Source organism: Ciconia boyciana, chromosome 6 (assembly GCF_034638445.1).
Source record: "Ciconia boyciana chromosome 6, ASM3463844v1, whole genome shotgun sequence".
NCBI classification, from domain to species: Eukaryota; Metazoa; Chordata; class Aves; order Ciconiiformes; family Ciconiidae; genus Ciconia; species Ciconia boyciana.
The window spans coordinates 27,322,715-27,346,281 of record NC_132939.1 but is presented as its reverse complement, the minus strand read 5'-3'; the positions used below and the strand labels follow the sequence as shown (position 1 = coordinate 27,346,281).

The following is a 23,567-nucleotide window of genomic DNA, read 5'->3' as shown; positions in this document are numbered from 1 at the left end:
CCTTTTCTTTCATTCTCCCTTCAGAATTACTATTCTTTTCTTAATTTATTATTTGATGAGACCAGCTGTTGGCAGGCTAACAAAACTTTTTGAAGAAATCTTGTCCAAGAACAGCTTGAGCCTCAAATTTGATTTCACAAAATAATGTGATATCAACAGAAAATTAGAGAAATATCTTTGCATGTTCTTCCTTTATTTGCAAACTGTAACTCTGATATTGCATGACAAGCATGGGTGCAGTTAGTAACTGGCAAATTCAGTGGAGGATTAAAGCTTGCTTCCTGCTTCTCTTTCTTTGAAAATGCCTTGAATAATAGTATGTGTTGCCTAGGACTGAGGCTGAGAGTCTGAACCTCAGAGCATGCTGAGTGCCACTTGCATGAGCTACTGTAGGTTAAAGTAAAAAGCCAAAGATCTCCAGCTGGTAAGGAAGAGGAGGGTACTGGTGAATTCTACCTACTAACATCTTCTGCAGCTTGCTATGGGGTGAGGCAGAGAGAGCACAGTGCTCTTTATCAAGAGTTGCAACACAATTAATTCTCTGCCTTTCGTCCTGAAATGAAAGATGGTAACTGAGTAGAATGAAGTGGGATAAGCAGAAGCATCCTCTCTTGGTTTTTGCTGGTGCTTTCAAAGACATCCGTAAGGGGGCTAATTTTTATTCTTTGCCTTTGGTTGGAGGTAACGGTCGGTCATTATGTATCAGCAGTTGCAGCGAGCAACTGAAACGACTTGAAGCTTCCCACAGACTGCTGTTCCATGAAGCATTTTTTATATTTGTAACTTTCTGTTCCTAATTCTTTGTTTGTATCTACATCTTATATTCTATTCCTGATTTTTTTCTGAGTAGTAGATGAGAAGTTTGATAGCTTGCAGTCAGTCAGTTTCCTGTTGACAGGGTCAACTTATTCACTCCATTTTGTTCCTTCTTTGTTTTTGATTAGTACAGTATTTGTATACAATTTCAGTTTGCTTTGAACAAAGCAGCCCAAAATGACAACTCCATGCATGCAGTTGCTCTCACAAAACTTCAGCAATGGCACCATTATATGCAGCACTGTAATCAGCAAACGCTTGTTTCTCTGACCCCAGTCCTGCTCTGTCTTGTATTCAGCGTATTGTATGTAGCTTGCCTGCCTTGGGAAACTCCTTAGCACAAGATCACCCAGCTTTCTTATTGCTCCCAATGATGACTTTGAGCATATTCTTGCAGGATCAAGAGTTAAAAGTAATCTCCACACCCACTTTGCTTAGTATCTTTGCAGTGCAATGGAACCCCTTATAATTTCAGCTTTAGTGAGAATTCACTGGCACTTTGGTGACTATCTTTACTGCACAATGGAGTATCTTTTTTAATAGGGAGATGACTGGCTTCATGTACAATCTGAGCAGAGACAAGACAGTGTGTTTTGGCTGCTGACTTATTTACTTTCAGGTAAAAACACAAGTAGGTTGTTCTCAGCCAGTTTCACTGTGCTAAAATTACCAATGACTTGTCTTTGTTAGCATTTCTTGTACAGGTCATGTAAAGTTGTCAGGGTTGCTTGGAAATATTTAAAACTTTCCTACTACTTTGAGGCTCAGGATACTTCCCAGTAGTCATGGGTACCCTTGCTATGACAATGCATAGCTTCTCAGGTCCAGTTCCTCTGCAGAATTCAAAACAGTTGATTTTTGTTCCAAATTAAATAAAAATTTGAAATTTCAAAAACCTCCACAAAATGCAATTGTCTTTTTAGGCACAGTTTGAGGAACATGACTTCTCATTATCCAGATAAAAAGAATGTTTAAACCACATTTGTCCTGAGAATGAAGAGTTTTATATCAAGTGTTTGTGCAGTAAGAACTTGTGTAATTCATACCAGCAATCTCTTTCACATAAGAGTATGCATTCCGTGATGCATTATTTTCCTTACCCTTAACTATCATCCTAAATTGTGAGTAAGGGTTGGTAACCATACCTGGTGGTTGAGTCCGATGTGTGTAGTTGGGATTGCAGAATCCAAGACATGCATTTGTTCAATCTCCATGTGTCTGTACAGCTGCTGCAGCTGGGGAGGCTGTACACTCTGCAGTTCTGTGAAGTGATTGTCTCCAAAGGTCTCAAACTCACTGTGCATGTGGTGTGGATGATATTCCCAGTAATGATCTAAAGAAAATAAAAACAGATTGTCTGTCATTACAAGATTAAGAAATATGGCAGTTACCTGTCTTTCATTGATTCCTACTTCTGTCACTGTCCTTTCTGCCCTCTCCACACCATCCCTGTTGATCCGTCTGTCTCTGGTGACAATCTATGTGGATCCCTGTAAAGTTTCTTTTCCTAATCCCATAAATGCTGGTGGCTGGAAAGTAATACTTAGGCCACTTTAATTAGGACAATACTCTTAGATGGAGAGATGGATTTCAATAACTATTGGACGGATAATCTAGCACAAGATGCAAAAGACATTAATGCTGGCACCTTTCTCAAGAAGAGACCATAACAATCTTACAGCTTCATTCTTGAGGCAACAAATTATACTGATTTACATATTGTCATATTCTCATTACACTCTTCCTCATGGCATGGAAATGAAGAAATGGAGAAAATTTACAGATTATTCTGCAATTATCTTTGGTCTTTATTTTCCTCTGCTAGCAAAATTTCAGGAATGCTGCAGAAAAGGCATGTCACTTTGCTAGTTATTACCTGTAATCATGTGTTGGTATGTCACACATTTTTCAGTAACAATACTACAGAATAAAAGGATAAACTGTTGTGGTAGTCTGGTGTACACTGTTTACAGTGAGGCTAAATTCTGATGCAGACTCTTTCTCTACCTTTTTTATCTCTTTAGTATGTTTGAAATTTCTCTGATAATTTAGATTTTTTAAAAAACATAAAAAGTACTCAGATAACCACTATCCTCTTTCCTGATTTATTTACTTTTGAAATTAAATTCCATATAATTCTCAGTTTTAGATTTCTGGTTTTTTAGTTCAATATAAGCCTCCAAAATTTTTAGAATTTCATATTTGCTGCTCAAAATTTAAAATCTGGTAGAGGAAATGTGAAGCACTGAGAATTCTATTTCTCTCTTACATACAGTAGCTGCATGCATAATTATGCACATATTTGTGTGCACTCTGTTTTTTAAAATCAAAGTCGACATCATGTGCTCTGCTCTGACTGAGCGAGGAACTAATCTTCCATAGTTTAACTTTTTATGCATCATTTTATGCATGGCCAAAATTTCTTTATGATATTCAGTGTAACAGTTCTAATTTATATCTTACTATTCCAAGTTTTCTTCCCTCATATTATTATAAATCATTTCTGTCCTTCACATGTTTTCAGGTTGCTACCATGTACCCTTACAATCTACTCCTAATTATCACTTAACCCAGCTGCATGTATTTAGCTCTTAGTCTTTCAATATAAATCAGCATATTCACCCCCCTAAACATACTTGTGCACTTCTCCAAGCTCCCTCCCAGTGGCTGACATCCTTCCAATAATGCCATGGACAAAACTGAACATGTTGTTCCAGGTGTAGTTGTACTGAATTGATAGAGGAGCAATTGTCTCGTTCTGCAATATGATGTTATTTTTGTATGACATTATCTGGATACTAATGTGCTGTGAATATTTTTTCTTAAACACTAGTTTCATTCTTTCTCTCAGCTTCTATCTCCTCATCCTTCCCCACTTATGTTTCAAACAATTAGGTCTAATCTCATTGAGGATTTGAAAACCGGGATACTGACTTTGAATGTGGCTTCCTTTAGAAGGAACTCAGTGATATGTTTATACCAAACATAGTTGTACCTGAGAAGTTGTAAGCTCTTTTAGCTGCCTTTATGGCTCAGGCCTGTAGCAATTTATTTGGAGGCTCTATCAGACCATTTACCACAACAGTGCTTACATTTTTGTCCTTCCCATTTTTCTGATTCATGGATAAACCATGCCACTGCATGTGAAAGGAATGGAAAGGTGCTTATAAAAGCAGCCAGGGAGCTGCTGCATTACTTTGTAATTTCTTTGCTTTGTTGTATAGCACTTTCTGTGGGCTATGTATGGATTTTATAGCCCAAAGTGATAATTCCATGCATGGTAGCACTTCTTCATGTCGTAATGCTAGAGAAAAATTTTGTTTTCTCTGGGTAAAAAGTAGGTTTTATGGGTGCAAGTACCCAGGTACTTTTACATTCACACCTGCTCCAACCCAGGAAATGGCAGAGCATGTGTGAGTTTGAATCCACAGGTCATCTAAGGCTGTGTCCTGGTAGGAGGCTTTGGGCACTTTCAATCTGAAACTTTTTTGTTTAGCTGGAAGACTGAGCCACACTAACTCATGCTTTTTCCGGGTTAAATTGCTGCAGATTTCTTTAAGTAGAGCCAACCATTGAGGCCCTGTATACTATGGGCAGCCCTGTATAATAAATTGTTGAGAAGACATTGCAGGCATCTATACTCTTGTTCCTTAGAATGATCTGGCTCTGCTCCTTGTGCAGAAAGTCCTCTGTCAGATGGCAATGTATATTCTCAAGGACCCCTTGTCTTTCATAATCTACTACAGCAAATGAGATCAATGCATAACTGTGAGGATGACAAAGCCCAGGCAAAAGTCTCTGAGGCTGTCGATGACAGGTCTTCAGCTGTGGAATGTCTTCCTAGTAGTAACTATGTGGTCAAGAGAGAACACAGTACATTTCCAACATGCATAACCATGAGTATTTGTGCATGCTTTCAAGATACCTCTTAGTTTTTAGGAGCCTATGACAAGGTTCCTGCTGCCTCCAGAACTGTTCTTTTAAACTCTTTCTTGGCAAATAAATTAACCTGTGGAACACTATTTATGCATATTCATGTTAATCACTATGTAATATTTAGCCTGGTCATTACTGAATTCCTTTTTTATGGAATTAGGTCCTGCTGTAAAAATACTATAACAGAATAGTACTAATAGCACAGCATTTAGGGACTCACGGTGACCACATAATACTAATACATTACAAAATAAATCTATGTCAGAAATTACTTCAACACAAACTTATGTCCAAATATTAAGGTTGTGTCAGGAGGAAAAGTCCTTATTTCTTTCAAAATTATCTATAATTTCACAGTGATGCTTAGGAAAGACAATATTGTTTTAGTTATACTAAAAGAGAAATTTTGAGTTTTGTCTCCACAGGCCCCTCTGCAGTTCACCATCCTGGCTAAGTTATTGCATGTGAAAATATTTAAAAAAATCTAAATATCTGTGTCTGCAGTTATTAGAGTTATCAACAGCTATTTAATTCTATGTTCTTCGTTAGTGTTATGTCAATAGCGCATAGCAATTCTTTCTTTTCTCAAAAACGTAAAGGTGGAAGGAAGAAAAAAGAAAGGAGAGAAAAATTCTAGAAATGGAAAGTGTCTATTCTTTGGGTAAAGGAAAATGTCATTAAAAGCCAAGCTATAGCTACATAATGGAGTCATTATGAGAAATTTCATGTGAAGTGAAAGAGGATGTGAAAAAAATTCTCTTATAGAGACATGGAGATCATGTTTGTTTTGGTCTTGTATGTAGTGAAAGGTTAGAGGAAGGACAATCATGAATTCTGAACTCCCTCCCATGACAGAAAGGATGTTAGCCTGTTGGGAAGCAATAGCGGACCTAAAGGCATTGTGTTAATATTCACCATGGAGGTAGATTCCCATTCTACAAGTGAGAAAACATAACTGAACTTTCTCAGTCATCTTCTGATGCATGTAAATTGCTTTGCTTCTGTTTTAATAGTTGAATAATGTTAGAACCAGCAGTTAGAATATGAAATGGGCTTAAGGAAGGTGTTTATTATAAAGTGGAGTAACAGGCTAAATCTGCATCATGCAGTGCAAAACCATGCAGAAACTCATGAGCCAGCTCTTGAACCGGAAACGTGACAGCTCTGTCAGCACAGCACACTGCCCGGTCTAAGGCGATGACTGTGTTGACATGGCTGTACTTTTGAGGTCTGAGCTAGTGTCGCTGAGTGGTTCTGCTCTGTGCTGTACAAATTTTCCCACTCATTTTGAACTAGGAGAGGGTTTCTTACACAGTGCCACATTGCACAGCTTAGATGTTCCCACTGTGTTTCGCTCATCTGAAAAAACAAGCCAAGAAAAAACCCATAGAGGAAATGAGAAAAATATTGAAAGACACTGGAAAATGAATGTCTTGATTCCCTACAGAATCGCTCTCTGTTGAGTGAAATGTTGTGCTCCTAGGCAGTTCAGCAGTCTTATCTATAACGACAGTAGGATCTCATTAGCTCTCACTTTACAAACTTCATGATTTTAATAATGCCAAATGTTAGAAAATCTATGAGTCAGGCCCCAGAAAATCATGAGAATGGCTTTGAAGAGAGGGGATTTTTTAATCAAGTTTGGAGTTCTTTCTTTTTTCCATATAGCATTTAAGACTAAGGTTCACATGTTTGGACTTTCCTCCACTTCTGTGTGGGCTAAAATCCTAACAAAATCAAAGCTGAGATTCTTAAATGATTATATTACTCCAGGAGGTGGGATGAAAATAAAATCCCAAATCACGAAATCTAGTAAGTTCCATGAGGCTAACAACAAAGCGAACAAGGTTCAGCATTCACCTTCATACAAAAAGTTATTTTTACTAAACCAATAATGTTTAGTAATAACTTAGAGACAAAGCTGCAGTGGAATTTTGTAATTACTAAGATTGCACTAGTGTTACAAAATATGCTGTATTACATTTACAGACTTACTAGCATACAAGCTCAGGGTAGGGTGATGGACTAATACATGATCACTTGAAGTAGCTTCTGTCCTGCATGACTGTGTCTCTGTGTTTATTACAGTATTTACAAAATAGTTAAACTACAGTATACAAAATAAATGCAAACAATACATGTTGTGATGAACGTATGGATTTTTTTGTGGTGTGTTTTTGCTTGTTAAATTTAGTGTTCACTTATTGCCAATGACCTCCTACGTATTAAGTTAGTGACACACTATCGTGTGTACTTTACTGCCTACTCACATAAACATGGAGTAAGGTTGCCTTCAGCATTATGTTCTAGAAAAGAGACAGTAATACATGCAGCACAGATCTACCGATTAAGATATTGCCATCTCCCTTTCACAAAATTAATTTGCTAGAAGTGAGAGAGAGGTAGTCTGACACTTGAGCAAGACCTTCTATTTCTTTAGCAGTCCCTTATCAGCAAACTCAGAAGTACTACTCTGTCTTGTAGTATCTGTTTATCTAGTAGCTTTTCTTTGAGGTCCATAGTGGTATTGAGAAGACCTCCAAAACTATTTTTTATGTATTGCCAGTGATCTCACTGTACCCCAAGCTGAACTCCTCTCTCACAATTCTGTCCTACTTATTTCTTCTTTTTTCCTATCTAATCATGTTCTTACCTCTCTCACTTCACTGCTATCACTGCAGCACCTTACTTATTCTTTTTCCCTGCCATTTTTCAATCATTGTGCTTTCATCCACATTGTTCTGAACACTTAGTACATATTTCTAAAAGTAGTTTGTGACGTCCCTTTCCTGGTCTTCTGCACGGCTCTTCTCAGGACCCACTACTTCTGTCATGTTAACAAAATGAAAGCCAAAATTGGGTTTGTCAATATTTATAGGAAAGAAGCAAAATCTGTTAATTTGTGTTTTTCACTCCCCTTTGTATTCTTTGGTTGTTCACTGCTCTTTTGGACTGTGAGCAATTCAGGAATGCATTGGGCATGTTAGGTATTTAGACACAACCAACTACATTACAGGTTCTTTCATAAATAAAAATTTGATTGAAATGTGCAGGCTGGGATTAAGCTGCCTCTTCCATAACCACTTACTGTAGGAGTTAAAACATTAAACAATGTTTTTTTGGGTCTTTAGGACAAGTGCAACACAAGTTTAGGAAGAGACAAATTTCTGTTCAAAGTGGGTGTTTACGTACTACTTAGGCCATGACCCGCATAGGTGACTTTTGAGTTTTTGTTGTGTTCATTATGATGAGTAAAAACATGTTAATGATCTGAGCAGTGTAGTTTAGGAACAGCCTTCCAACAGAAAAATGGGCAGTAAACCAGATGGGATGATAAGATTATGAAACATAAAAGGATGCTGTTGCTTGAGGTAGCCTAGATTTAATGACAGAAAAGTTATTTCCCAGTGCTTTTTCCTACGTGGCATCTTTAATATTTATTGTTTAATTGTCACAATTGCCTTTTGAGATAATAAATGTTATCCTCATTTTATGGATGTGTAAACAGGAGGTTATAATGTAAAAACCCTGAATTTCCATGTGGAATTTGCTGGGTTTGATTAATGTGACTTGACAGATGCCATGAGATAAGTCATAAAAACTGAATTAATTCTTTGTCTCCAGGCGTTAAGAATATCATAGGTGTTTCTTGAATGAAACGTAGAGAACAGGTTTAGGTAGGAATCTTTTTCAGTTAGATGCTCAGAACAATCCTATTCTGTAACTTGCTGTCCCTTAAGGTAGCCTCTGTTGCCACAGATAAAACACTGCTATGCTGTGAAGTTGTTAGATGTCTTAAATTAAGCAGTGATGGGTCTAGTTGCTATATCAGTGGGAGTCTTTTAGGGAAACTCCAGGATCTGAAGGGACTGCCACGAGTGATACAGTAGAACGGTGCTTTTCCTTCCTGAGTCAATATTGACTCTGATATTTCCAGGGTGGTGGTGCTGGACCATTGTATTGCACGGGATACAAAATTCACAAAGCAAGACTCTCCCCTCTGCATTGATTTAGAGTCCAGTGCCCAGACGACATGAAAATATAAAGGCACCAAAACTTTGAAATTACATACATAAATTGAAAGAATAAATAATCATACAGTATTTTTACTTTGAGCTAGGTTTACATACAAACAGCTACAAGGAAGTTTTACATAGATTTAGAGAGAGGAAGTACTTGGGTGTACTGGAGGAAGAGTGAAAGTTAAAGCTAGGTGTGGCAGCACGCAAAAGAGATCAAAAGAAAGAGAGAAATATATGGAGTTGAAAAAGGCCAAATACCAAAGAAACATAATTAAAATTAAGGCACAAATAGAGTGTCTAGGACCTAAGTCAAACAGGAATTGCAGATGGGAACACAAGAAGAGAAATACAGTATTGCAAATGCATGTCCTCAAAGAGTTCTGAAACAAACAGAGTGCTTTTGATCTGCAGAGGAAAGTAAAAACACAGTGAAGGTAATGAAGGATAGAGATCATAAGAACCCGCCTTCCTGGCAATACACTGAATGTCCTGGAAGCTCCTTGCATCATTCAGTGCTTTCTGAAATTCTCTTTCAGAGAAACCATGTTGCAGTTACTGGGTGGGAACAGTGCCATTAAGCAGAATAAAATATTGTTGGTTTCTGATTTGAAAGTATGTGCCTATACATTATAGATCACAGCAACATGTTTGTTCTTTTCCTGAATGTCCTAAATCTCTTTCCTGTGGTATCCCATGAGACTTTATGCTCCAAGGAGATATTTTTTAACTTACCACCATGACTGTCTCCATCACTGTTGAGATACTGGTAATAGTCATGGGGCTGTCGGTAGAGGTCTGACTCATAGGGTACCATATCTTCAGAGGGCTGTAAAGAGAAGAGGAATTTTTAGAACTGTAAGCTTACACAAATCCCTTCAAAATTACTCATATAGTTAGTGAAGGGGAGATGCCAACATGTTTTATATTGCCTAGGGAAAGAAGGGGGAGGCTTCAAGTTCTTATCGAATCAGCAGGAATAAAATGCTTGACACCAAACACTGGTTTGCAAAAAAAAAAAAAGTTATCCATCTCTTTAGACCCAGTCTGTGTAGCAGAACTTGTCCTGTGGTATTACACAAGTTCTTGATATCCCACCCTCCAGCCTTCCGTGAGAGCTGTCTTGGACATCAGGCCCAAGCCAAGACGCCATCACACCAGCACGGCAGAGAAACCTTTTCTTTGGTAGTGGTGGACATTTATTATTGTTGTTGTTGTTGTTGTTGTTGTTGTTGTTATTCCTCCTGTACACAAAACTTGTCTTGCCTAAGCATGTTATTCTGAGTGTTTTTAGGAGGTCTCACTAAATGGTGGCAGTTTGTCGGAGGGTAATGACATTGACAGAGGACATTAAAACATTTTCTTTCTCAGTTTTTGTCCAAGATGAACTGTAAATGTTTGCTGGTTTAAATCAGCTGCACAGGGCTGTTAGGTATGCACAGAGAAGACTTAAGAAGCCCAAATGTGGGGCAGATATTGAGTCGTGACCTATTGGATACTTAGCTGTAGAATTAAAGTCCTCTCTATCTTGCTAAAACAGGTGACATAGGGTAACTTTCCCACTTGCCTTCCTCCCCACGCCTCGTACTCCAATGTTGATACTGTTTAATGTCTTACATTGTTTCAGTAAAGGTGGTCTGTTTATTATTAGTTGTGCCCAATTCTGTTGCTTCATTTAACGTTTGGTTTTGTCTTTTTCCAGAATAAGAGTTAGAGCAGGGCAAAGTCCTTTCCAGGGCTTTGCTAAACTTTTGTCCAATTAAGTTCGTTACAATATTTTCTTCCAATCTGAACAAATTCTTATGGTGTCAACAGCAATGTAGAACTCAAACACCTTCTTGCTTTTTGTTCTGAAAGGAAATTATTTCTAGTAGGTGCTAATAGAAACACTTTTCTTCTGTTAATGACTTCAGCATAACTAACTTTAAAGAAATTTAGAGCAAATATTTAAAACAAATTATAACTTACATGATGGACATATTTTTTATGTTCATATGTTTATATGTTCATATGCTTACCTGTATATCCCAAATCCTTATCTCCCTCTATAAATCTGTCTCATTTTTGGAACACCAGCATTTTGTAAGCTTAGGCTATGGTGACAGCACGCCAGAAATGCAGGCGAGCTTCTCTTTCTCTTTCTCCTCTAGACTACTTGAGAACATGAAACCTAAGGCAGCAGCTGCCATTACAATCCAGATAGAGGGGGTAGATAAGCAGCTGGCAAAAGGAAAATATTTTTTTTCTGGTGAAAACTACATCAGAATTACTATTGCTCATTAACTCTACTCTTTAATTCTTCTAGTTAACTCCTTCAGTTAATTCTGTTAGAATTTGGGGATTTAAAGATTGTCCTTTTCTAAGGATGTGATTTCTATGATGACATTGAATAAAATAGATCAAGAAAAAGAGAGACTTATTCCCAGAGGATTAAGATGTTAGAACACAAAAAAAAAAGAAAATACTTTTAGAAATTACTTTGGACCTTGGTAGATCCTTAGTAGCAGCTGTGTGCTGTATTAGCATATCATATTAAAATGCACTGGTTAAGATTGCCTAAAACGTCATGACTTCCAGAATACACAACTGAGTACCAGATCCATGGAATATTCAAAGCCTCGGCAGCAAATCCATTGCCTGGCTGTCAGCTCCCAATATAACCTGTGGTGGTGGATAATTGTTTTGGGGAAATCTTGAGAAGATGATAACCCACAATATAGACTATCTAAGGGAAAGACTAAGTAAAAGGAGCAAATCATCGTTTAATTGTATCCACAGCAGGGATACCAGTGAAGGGACTCCTCTTATTTCTGGTCTCCAGAGGACATAGATGCACTCTCCCTTTCCAAATCAATATGATTCCAATAGAATTGCCCTTCATCTACACAGAGATTTAATGGGAAGTATAACCTATTTTCCAGATTTCAGAGGGGTGGCCAAAGGAGACAATACAGCATGGATTCTCTCTGATGCTTCTGGTTTTCCTCTACGTATTTGCTCTGTGTTCTCTCTAACCACGACTAATTATATACATTCACTCGCCCCCATTCCTTAGACCTGTGGTGTACTCTGATCTCTGACAAGAAAAAGTAATGAGACTGTGTTTTGCTTTCTTCAGGATAAAGTTCTGAATGGAATTTCTACTTCTTATTTTCTTTGCAGATTAATTCACTCCACTCCCCCATTTTCTTTCCATAAATATATGCTTCCTGTTAAATCATGTCAACCTGAAGAATATATGAAGTTTTATCCTTCATATTCAGAATTGTTAATGTCATAACTGAAATGAAAGCGTTCATATTCTGTGAAAGGAGACACATCAACATCCAAATGGAAAATGCACATCATACTAGTTGGGAGAAATGGAGGTTAAAAAAGTGATATAAATGTATGTAGTTTGAAATAAAAATCTTTGTTTCCTTTTAACTAAAATACTAGAAAGTGACTGAAATTATAAAAATTTTCCATATCTAAATGAAGGAAAGTTTGTAGCTCTGATAAATGTTTAGCCAAAAGTAAACAAATTTCAAACGAAATCACTGTTCTGTCAATCTAGGCTTAATTTGCTATGTATAAAATTTCCACTGCTACAACAAAAGCTCTATCACTCATATCTTTACAGAAGTATAGCTTGGCAGGAAGGCCAAGCATCAGTCCAAAAGTAGATAAACAATACATATGTTAGGCATGGGAAAGAATGTTTGACTTTTTCTAGTTCTAGTTCCTTTGTTGTCTCTTCTTCCCAAAGATTTGCCAAACTCCCCCATTTCAGTCCAATATACTGTAACAAGCAATAGTGTCTCACAGTCCAAGAGCTGAGAATGAAGTATTTCTACCATTCAAAAGCTAGTTTTACAAGTTCAGATGTGTATTCAATGACCAGAGCTAAAGGAAGGTGTGTTAAATAGACTCTTAAAAAAGTGATTCCCTTAATATTTACAGATCTGTCTGACTGCAGAGCAAGTTGCAGATACTCAACATCTAAAAACCAGTCTGCTTTTACATAGATCATTGTTCTTCTGCATACTCTGTTTTGAAAGTCTGGGACTTAAATCTCTTTATTATGGATTGTGGGAATTTTCTTCCTTGAATTTGTTTTCTTCTCAGTGATCCATTTGATAAAATATATATGTGTATATCCTTGTTAACTCATGCAACCTGGACCAATCCATCCCCACAAAGGACTTGAATTGGCACCACTTTCCATCTTGGTGTCTGATCTTCAAGGGTACAGTAACTACTATGGGAAGACGTATATTAAATATTTCAAAGTTTATGTATCATAAACTTAAGCAGATGATGGTCAAAGGAGACAGTACAGCATGGATTCTCTCTGATTATCCTATGGGAAGGTGGGATATTTTCCTCTATTCATTAGAGAAACTATTTCCAAGAACCTGTTTTTAATCTCTACTTTTTTTTTTAAGTTTTATTAAAAGCTTTTTCTCTAGTTAGAGAGAAGAGTTTTCACCATGTCTTGCTGTTGCCTCTTGTACCAATCTTTACCCACTTGCCCCGTCCTTCTCTGGAACCTCCCCACCCACACACCCATTTCATCTTCTTTCTTACTAATAGCACTTCCATGACATTGAACTGTTTTGTTTCCCGTGACAAAAAGCAAAGAATGGCTTATGTTACAATTTAATATTTAACTGATGTCAATGGCCATTTGTTCTATCAATTGTTTTCATGTAAAAGAGTGACAGAAAGCTTTGTTAGCAACTCATAGCTGTGGTCTGAAGTTGATATCTCCTTTCCTACATGCCATGAGGTACAGTATGCTATCTAAAACCATATTCCAACCTCAAGCAAGAGGTCAACAAACAATACTTTATCTGTCACAGAGTTTGATAAATGGAGAGTTGCCTCCATCTTCCTTCTTTGCCCTGAAAATCAAAGGAAAAGCCACAAAACTACTTGGAGAAAGCTTAGTTGGCATTGGTTAAGAGAGATACAGGGGACTCAACTGAATAGCAATCTGAAAATTCTTGTTATTCACCAAGACTTTGTCAGATTATTCCAGGTGATTGTAAACTCACTAAATGCTGATCTTTTTTTGTTATCCTGACATAACTATTCACTGGCATGTGATTCAGAAATACTCCACACAGTTTCCAATGATGTGCTGCTGAGGCAAGTTTAAGGCCAAGATTAACTGTTTTTCCTTGGAAAAAAATTACAGTATAACTATTTTAGAAAAGATGAGTAAAAATATTAGCATGATCACCCATTGGGCCAGCCTCACTGGACCATGCTGGCAACACAGTTATGTGGAACAGAACGCTTCTGTGGGACATTTTTGCTCTCATACAAATATACTTCTATTCAAAGCTGTGATTTCTACATAGGGATTCACATATAACTGCAGCCCTCTTTAGGCAAAGGCGTTTGACTTAATAATTTTTCACCCCGTAGCACAAGTAGGTTCTGTCATGCACTGGAAGACATGGGCCCAGTTTGCAGAACTTTTCCATACAAAATTCCTTAATCTTCAGAGAAAGATGCAGTACTCCTATACCATTTGAGCAGCGTTTTCCAAATGACGGCTAAGAGTTTCCTAGCATAGTCAAGAGGAAGGCAGTTACTGGCCCACCCTCAACTGAAAGGGGAGGGGCAGAGGAGGGAAGTATTGCTTCACAGAAACCCCTGTCTAGAAACAGGCTTATGTCTCCCCTCTGAAAAAGTCCCAGGAGGCACCGACATTTATAACGATGCCATGCTGGGCTCTAACTGGCAGTGCTCAAAGTGCACGTCAAACAATTTTGGAAGTACAAAACACAAAATTATTAAATTTTGGACATTTTAATCACAAAAATAAAAACTAAATTGCCCTGTCAAGTGCTCCTGTAAGACGTAATTGTATTTTCACTGCCTGTTGTATCTTTCATCTGAACAGAGTTCAGCCAAAATATTGACTGCAACACAAATTAGAATATGGGCCAGACTGTGTCAGATTTTCACTCCATTTATTCCATGTATGCACTGGAATTCAACACTGAAAAAAAGAGTCCAGAAAACTTGGCTATGAGGGAATGTGTGGACAGAAAATTAACAATTATATATTTTTTTTAAATGGAGATGCTGGTTTCTGCGGTAGGTGAGGACAAGGTTTGGGTTTCTTTCTAACTTTTTTTAAAGCCCAACAAGTAACATATTGAGAAATCTCTGTGTACTTTTTTCATTTTCTCAGTTTCTTTTCAGATTCTATCCTGACGCATTTACAGTAGATCCACTGGGCAACTCACTGTATTTAAGAAAAAGAAAAAAGATTTTTAGGGTCTTGTCACCCTTTGGGTAAATAGGGGATTTCAGGGACACTGATGATGAACTGCTAGAATAAAGGGTCTCCGGAAAAGAAGACATATTTTTTCAGTCAATATGGATACCAAACATGAAAGGAATTCAAAGGCCCATCTTTCTGGGTGAAAGATAATGAAACATGTCTTTAGCCTTCATTAGATGGGAAAAGACATAAAGAAAACTTGATACAAGTTTTGTTAAAAGGACTCTTGGATCTGTATTGTCTCTTTCTGTTTTCTGAACACATATAGCAATTACTGTAAGTCATCTACCACATAAAAAGTCAAGTAAAACACCTTATCTGACATATCTTCAGCTTCTACAAACTTAATAAAATGTAGTTAGGGCCTCTTTTACCCATTCTGCTTAGAGATTTCCCATTAAGGTTTGTTTCTGAACAGCAGGTTAGTGACATTACGTTCTTCATAAATAATAATTTCCAAACTCACCATACAATAAATTACAGCAGTGTAACTGCTTCAGAGTTAAAGAAAGGATAGATACAGCCTCATAAGCATACAGAAAAAATTTGTATCTTAGAGAAAACATTGAAAGGCCCATTAAGGGCTGTGGTTTTTTTCCCCTCATTCACCAATTGCTTTTTCATAGCAAGTGAATTCAAGAGAATTCAGTTCAAGAGAAGCTGAAGTTAGACACTAAAAGGCTATCATTGCAAAGAGCACAGAGTCCTAAAATCTGCAATACGTAAAATCAACATTGAACAACTCTTCTCTCACAGATTGGTAGATAGTTAAGTAAATAAACTATGTCAGATACTCCAGATTATTAAGAATTACAACCTGAAGAAAGACTCGGCCTTATATCACAAAGCCGGCACTGAAGAAAAAAATTTACTGACTTGCTATATGCATATCGTACAAAAATACCATACATTTAATCTGTGAAAACAAATGGAGATCAAAATCAGATACAAGTTTAGGGAGGAAATGTTAATTTCCCATTCATTGCAATGTTGTCACTAGCTTTATATATTGATCTAAGCCCAACTTCCTGGCATTACAAATACAGACCAGAACAGAGATATTCTCAAATAATAAAACCTGCTTTACTTTGCCTTTTGCTACTGAGTCCAATGATCCATATTAGGAATAAACCCCATATACTCACAGGGGGAATGAGGGGAAATCCTTCCATTTTGCAAGCTTGCAACATTCAGCCAACTTCTGAGTGAATTTTTCTTAATTCAGTTTTCAAACATCCAGAATAACTGTCTTGAAAAAATCACATGAAACAAAAAAAAAAAAGAAAAGAAAAAAATTAAAAAGTGAGATCCTCGGACTCCGTGAAGTCCCTTTGCAGTGATGGATCTCAGGATAGGAAAAGGACCCTAACAAGTTTTCATAGTTTGCCCTAATAGGTTCTGAGGTGAACTTCTTCCCGAGTTGTATGTGAAGTTCCTGATTTTATCAAATGTCTGCAGAAGGGAGATAGCCCTTGGGTCTATCAGGGCGCTGTGACATCACAGCTTTTAGCCAGTTTGCATAAATCTCATTTCAGGGAGCTGCAGCGCTGTAACAGGAAGTCTGCCCTGAGCCAGACCTGCCATGGGCAGGTGCTTACTGTATAATCAGCAGCCCAGAGCCTGGGCCTGCTACCAATAAACAAGCATATGGGTGCAGTGCTCTGTGGAAGACTATGTGCTTCCCACTGTAGATGAACCATAAGGATGGTGCTGCTCTCTGGTTTAATGATGTATCTAGAGGCACAGTCCTGACAACTTCTGTGAGGACAGTGCAGCGGCACAGACTTGCTTTAATAATAATCCTGTGTTGGAATTAGGTGGCAATACTTAGCAGAAAGGAAAAAAAGAGTACACTTTCAAATGTACAGTCTTAGGTTTCTACAAAACACTGAAGTTAAGCCCATGAGACTTTCTTCATAAACTTTGCAATAGAGCAAAATGATTCAGTGAAAGATAATTAGTCCTCTTATTTGTTTCTTGTGATTTCCTTTCTTTTCTAGCTCCTGCAAGGAGAAAGCGAGTGGGGAAAAGGAGAAAGTATTACATGTCCCGTGCAATGACTTGACTTCTCTCAGATCCTGAGTGCCTTTAACAGAGAGCAGAGAACAAGATTTGTAGACTTGTATCTAAGCAGTCAGGTGCTGAAATGTCTTGTAGAGGTTTTGCTTTAGCTCTTCTCTCACGGTGTTCTCCCCTCTCTTTATCCCACTGTTTTATTTGCGTTTGGCTGCACTGAACAAATGCCCTTCATACTGAGGTTCTGGCAGGGGCAGGGGTGAGTGGGCCACGGGGCAGGATGTAGAGGGTGGGGCCTTCCTACAAGGGGAGAACTTGCAAGGGGAGATTCTGCAAAATGCCTTCTTGCTTTTCAGTTAGTTACTAATGTCTTGGAAAAGTCAAGTTTCTTTGTCTGGGTTGTTCCCCTTCAATCTATGCCTACGTGCCACAGGTTCTGCTTTTGAAAGTAGCCTGTTTACCACTCACCTGGGTCTATGTGTGAGGGGGAATTTCAGCCACTACAGACTTCCTCCCTTGTACACTGGTAAAACCAGAGGCCACTCACAAGTTCCTCTCATTCCCCACCCTAAGGAACTCAACAAGCAAACCATATTAGCAATGGGATAAGATCAAGAACATGATGGGAGATTAACTCTTGAAGCCCCAAAGTGAATTTCGCTAGCATCAGTTGATGCATAAGAATTTCATTCTTATTTTATTTGTACCATGAAATCTTGATTTTAACCTAGAAATAAGCAAGCTGCTAAAAAGTCCACTTCTGTCTCTGAGATGGTTCTCAAGTTTCCTCTTGGATACCAGCCTGGAAGTGATCAGAACCACCTGGGGGAAAAGGAGAGAAGCAAAGTACAGTCCCGATGATAAAATTCAGTGCAAACAGAGGAGAAGGGAGTGAACAATAGCATACACAAATCTTAAAGTGGGTAACTGGATAATAGGTGATAAAAGTAATTGTGGAAATTGTGTGTCTATTAAAAAGGCTATTCAGAACAAAGAAGATATGCTGTCTGATTCATTGTACACTGAAAGATAGCTTAAGCCGCTACTGGAAGATTTAAAAATGTAGTGTTTTACACAGAGAGGCTTCTATTAAAGTGGAATGCAATTATATTTCATATGCTGGAGGATATTTCTGCGCTGTCTCTTAGCACAGGAATTACTTAATAAGGATAGATATTTTGCACCAGCCTTACTGCACTCAGGGAATGCTAGATTACCAACATTATCAACCATGTTTAACGTATGAGTAATAAGCACACCAAGGTTATCAATATAAATAATGAAATTGATTCTCTATGTGATGAATTAGAACCAAATAATATGCTATAAAGCTTGAGGACCAGCAGAAAGTCCAGAAGTTGAATAAGCTTCGTAGGAAGGAGAGTATCTCCATAAATGGAAATGCTAAAAGCAAAACAAAATGCTTTTTTACACTATCATATTTGTATAGGAACATCACTAGTAACAATCTTGCTAAAATGCAGGATAGATTACTTTCTCACTGTTGCATATAGCTGGTGTTTTATCCTATGTTTGTAATCACAGAATCTTCTCACTCCTAAAGGAAGGCCTACTAGAGATGATACTTTTGGCCCAGATCCTTGCAGTACCTTATTAGATGACTTACATGCAGAAAACAGATGAAGTTACCAAATAATTGTATAGTAGAGAACCGATTTCCAGAGGCATATGGTGTGAACTGCTACTCACAGAGTGTAATCTGACCTTCAAAAAGGCTTTTGAAGTAGGGTAGGGATCCTTCTCCATGATGGGAATTTGGAGAACTAGAGAAAAACCTGCTGAGTTGAAAGATTAAGTTTCTGAAAGATTATTTCTGAAAACATTTAACATTCATATTAATCTGAGAAATTTTCCCTCTAAGCATCACCTCACTGTGTGCAGTTCTTCCCCTACCTCTACCCATTTATTCTTCAAACTATTTCTAACCACAAGCTACCAAAGCGAAAGGGTTTCAACTCGCAGCCACATCACAGAGAGGTCCCGTTACCTCAAACCTTGTTTGGTGCTTGGAAGGTAATTTTTCACCCTACTAAAACCACATACAATATCACTCATCCTGAAGTCTTTTAATCAGAAACAGGTGTTTACATAGATTTTGCTACTGAGTTTTCTTGTAACAGTAAGACAAGACCTCTCAGCAAGGGATTCCCTTGTATGTTCCACATTCTTCCCAGAGCTATGTTTTCCATTGAACTTGTTTTAGCTAGAGGTAATATAGCTTGTGGGTCTTGTATACCATCCTTTAACATTGGATATGCATTCAGACGACATGGGGAGGTCTGCTCTCTTCTCTTAAGAGAGCCTATGGGTCCCTCTGACTCTGGAACCTGTGGGGTCTGGAGCTCTAGAGCACAATTCTCTGCATTTAACTCTTTGTTACATATACTACTACTGAGTTGAAGATATGAGTTGAAATATCTTTGTTGCATTTTTCCATAATGAGAAAGTAGGAGCCAGAAAATGGCTGCTGCAAGTTACTGGCTGAGAAGAATTTGTTACCACTTTTTCTCATGTGGAGCTTCACCTTAGAATCCTTAACAGTCTGAATGTAGACTCCACTGAAATATGTGTTCCCCTTTCCACTGTGACAGGTTATCACTCACTGATGTTACCTTGTGATACCAACAGGTTTATTACCATGGCTACATTTGAACAAGGACTGTTCCTCACTATGTGGGCATCCCCTCCTAGACTTGATGCAGTTCCTAGTGGCAGAAAAGTGGTTTTGACAGTCCAGCTTTCATGAGTTCCTGAGTTTTATGTAATGGCATCTGTACAAGGACTTTTGCCAGTGGAAAATGTCATTAAAATGTCATTAAAATATCACAGTCTTAACTAACTTCACTATATTGGCAAAGATTTTCAAGCATAGACTAGACTAAATCCATATCAGAATGAAGATAACCATTTTCTTTGGGAGGAAGAGGAGTAATTTGAGTCAATACTAATCCAGAAAGCCTCATGGATTTTTTAAGAACCATTATGATATGAAATCACTTACAGAAATGAAAAGCACTTAATTTCTCATTGTATTAGTAACTTTTAAACTGTCCATAAAGCAGAATTCAGCAAAGAAGAAAATATCCCTTTGGCAATTTATATGTCTTCAAGATCTGTTTACATCTCAGCTACATTTTATTATTTACTGTATTTGGAAAAACTTGTTTTGGCTTTAAGGTGCGTTCAAATAGCTGTAAGATTTGATGTCAGTTTTTAATGATCTTCTGCATTCTGCAGGCAACAGATTTTCAATTTGCACATTCCTGCTCATTTATAGTCATCCAATCTCTCAAACCTTTTGTATAATTTCAAGCAATTAACATGGAAGAGTGCTCTAATACCATCTGCTCTTGAAGTCTACACCCAGTCTGCATACTACATACAGTCAGCAGCACCAGTAAGATGCAAGCAGTATTGTCTAACATCCCTTCATAGAGTTGTGCCTTGAACCTACAGTCCAAATGAAGTTCCCCCCCCCTACTATCAGATACTTTAATAGTCATAATTAAACTATAAGGATGAGGGGCATCTGAGATATGGCTCAATAAGAGCATATCTGGAGAGAAAAAAAATCGTTGTTGCTGAAGGCTCAACAACGACCTTGTATTTCCTTTGGGGGGTGTCACTTCAGACTGGTTCTAGTCTGATGCCATGGTCTGAATTCCCGTTTGCAGCTGGAGTCCTGAGCAACATCTTCAGTTTCATCTGAAAACAATCCAGTTTATGCACTCTAATACTGCTATGTGGTGCAAATTATAGTACAGTAAGTGGGGGGGATCAGGAGATTAATTTTAGAAGTGCAGTTATGATCTGAACTAAATTGCTGATCTACACCCACTGTTAGAGAGGATTCTTTCCCTGGGTCCGTAGTGACCTCCACCAAGCTGTGTCAGAAATATCTCTGCTGTATGGAGTTTGATTTGGATATTTAGGCAGCAGTTCTTTCTTGAGAGTGCAGCTGCATCTAGGAAGAAGTCTTGCTCTCCTAATGTAAGTAATACTTTCCAGACTTGTATCTTATTAGGATTATATCTCTTAGTAATCTCTCAGAATTCTAAAGAGAAAAAACACTATTCACAAATAAACATGTCTTTAGGTAGCCAGTGGGTTTACAACTGCACTTCCTGTTCTCTGGCACCACTTTCACAAGGACTTTGTGTCTGGAATATTGCATAAACAGAGGAACTGAAGTACTAGAAGCTAGTGCTCTTTATACATCCTCACAGTAGACATTTGGCTGTATAAGAGGTGAAGCATGCATGCAATCCTCATGTCACAGCTTTATGTGTATGACTAGGACAGGTGTGTATGACACACTCCGTAGTATATTATCTATAGAAACGTTTTCTTACAGAAGTAGTTACTGATACGAAAAATTGTGTTTTAATTAATTACATTTCATTCTTTTGTAACCTTAGACCATCTTTACTATAAAAGTCACATGCAGTTAGATTCTTTAGTCTTCATTTTTGCTTTCTTGCCTGTGGGTTTTTTCAAGTGCCTTGAAATCTGCAGGGTTTGGTAAAAAGCTGACATCTTTCACTAATCTTCTGGTAGAAAAAATTAACAGCCTAGAGATAAGTAGCTCTGTCTTAAGCTGTTCAGTTTTTTAGAAGCACAGTTTGCTTACTGCTTTGATAAATGCTACATCAGCCATGTAAATACTGCAGGCCCATTGAAGGAGTTGATAATTTTTTGTTTGGTTGCAGTTGTTTTGCTCTGTATTTTGGTACTATATTTTTTGTAAAGTTGTTCTGCTAACAATATATGGGTTGATACTTTATTTCCTCCCTCCTGTTGTTCTCACAACTGTGGTTATTGGTCTTCTAATTTTGCAATCTTTTTTTTAATACAAGCAATTTTCTGTACCTACAGTCCAGTATTTGAGTGTACTGAACTGTATTTTTCTCTTCTTGTTGTGCCAGAAGTATTACATCAAACGTTAAACAATTACATTATTGTGTTATATTATACATTAAACAAACAAAGACTAGGGAGGACCAGTTGTGTGAAGGGTCTTAAAAGGACTTCAAAATTAGTTTTTGATGTGGTAATTGAGAGGAATATAGTGGAGAAATACAAAAGAGGGCATTTGAACAGTATTTTGACCCCCTCCTTGCACTGGAGAAAGGAGAGAAAGGGAAAAGAGAGTCTGAAGCCAGGAAAGCCAGAGGGAAGGAGATGGCCATAGTTCAGGCCGTTGGTGGGTGAGAGTTTAGGCAATGAAAGGAAAGTGAAAAAAATTGATCTTACAGGTGTCCTGCAAGAGGAAGCTGCACATCTTTGATAAAGCCTGCTTGTGTAGATGGGCATAGTGTCAGAGACAACACCCAACTGACAGCAAGAGTAAGAAGAATAGCTTTGCTAAAAGAAGGAGGTAGAAGGGAAGGAAAACAGAGAGGTTTTGTTTTGACCATGTTATATTAGTGGTAGCAGCTAAACATTTTAAAGAATGTTACAGAAGAATAAGCTAAGAGGTATATATGTATCTCAGAAAATGAGAAAAATGAAATTATCTTCCCATTTTAGGAGAAGAGATCTCCACAAATCTGACCCAATTAACAGTGTGGAGAGCCTAAGGTCTCATGACAAAGAAGATTTCACTGCAGTGACAAAGGGGTGCAGAGGAGCAGAATGCTTTGGATGCTAAGTGCTTGTATATGGCTGAAAGGGAAAAAGGGAAAGAGGAACTTTGGGTATCTTAGTTTGTAGGACTGGATCAATTCACAATAATTCCCAGAAGGAGTTAAACATTTTCTGGGGTTAAAGTGAATCAGAATCTGTACACCGTGTGCTGGAAATTCCCTAAATGATTTCAGTGGTCATTAAGAAAAGGGAAATGGTTCTTTTCTGAGTAGGAGATGGTAGGAGACAGAGGAGTAGACACCAAAACAGAGCCACGGCTGAGTATTTATAACTCAGCTGAGTCTGTCCCCAGATTGCAGGATTCCTGCCAGATGAGAAGGGGACAGACTTTCCCAATGGCTTTGTCTATTGATGGGGGTCTTGTTAGTAACCATTGTGATTCATTGTGACTGATAACACAATGGGCTGAGATAGTTACAGTTCTGTCAGGAATACTACATGCAGTTATGTACAGCATGGGCAAATATAGGTAAAGCTGCTGATAAAATGCGCTCTGCTGATAAATGGAGCTTCAACTCTTCTGCAGTCACCTTATTCCCACTCCTACGCCCCTGGCCTTACTCAAGTTTTTTTTCTCTTCAGTCACAGACCTCACCTACATACAAAGTCTTAACTGTTTATTTGAAATTTAATTCAAGTACTGGACTGTGTATTTTAAACAGTGACTACATTTAACATAGTTTACAGTTGCAGCATGCTATTACCAATGTTGCTGTTTTCATTTAATTCAGTAATACAGAAATTAAATTCAGTTTAACTAGTACAAGTACTATGTGTAGACCTATATTTTCCAGTCATGATTTAGTGACTTTTCAACTCATGGTTTTCAG

General features: G+C 37.8%; 1 protein-coding gene across 3 annotated transcripts in view; it reads right to left on the bottom strand.

Annotated features, from left to right (window-relative positions):
• SPI1 (Spi-1 proto-oncogene) overlaps nt 1-23,567 on the bottom strand; it is a 55,272-nt gene that overhangs the window by 3,544 nt on the left and 28,161 nt on the right. For 2 of the 3 annotated variants that reach the window (XM_072863900.1, XM_072863901.1), the window contains 3 exons: nt 16,200-16,299; nt 9,507-9,600; nt 1,962-2,149 (listed from right to left, as the gene is read on the bottom strand). In XM_072863900.1, the coding sequence (XP_072720001.1) occupies nt 1,962-2,149; nt 9,507-9,600; nt 16,200-16,244 (327 nt within the window). In that variant the 5' untranslated portion in view covers nt 16,245-16,299. Of the gene's footprint in view, nt 1-1,961; nt 2,150-9,506; nt 9,601-16,199; nt 16,487-23,567 lie in introns of those variants that run through there. The other variant, XM_072863899.1, reaches the window with a different exon arrangement.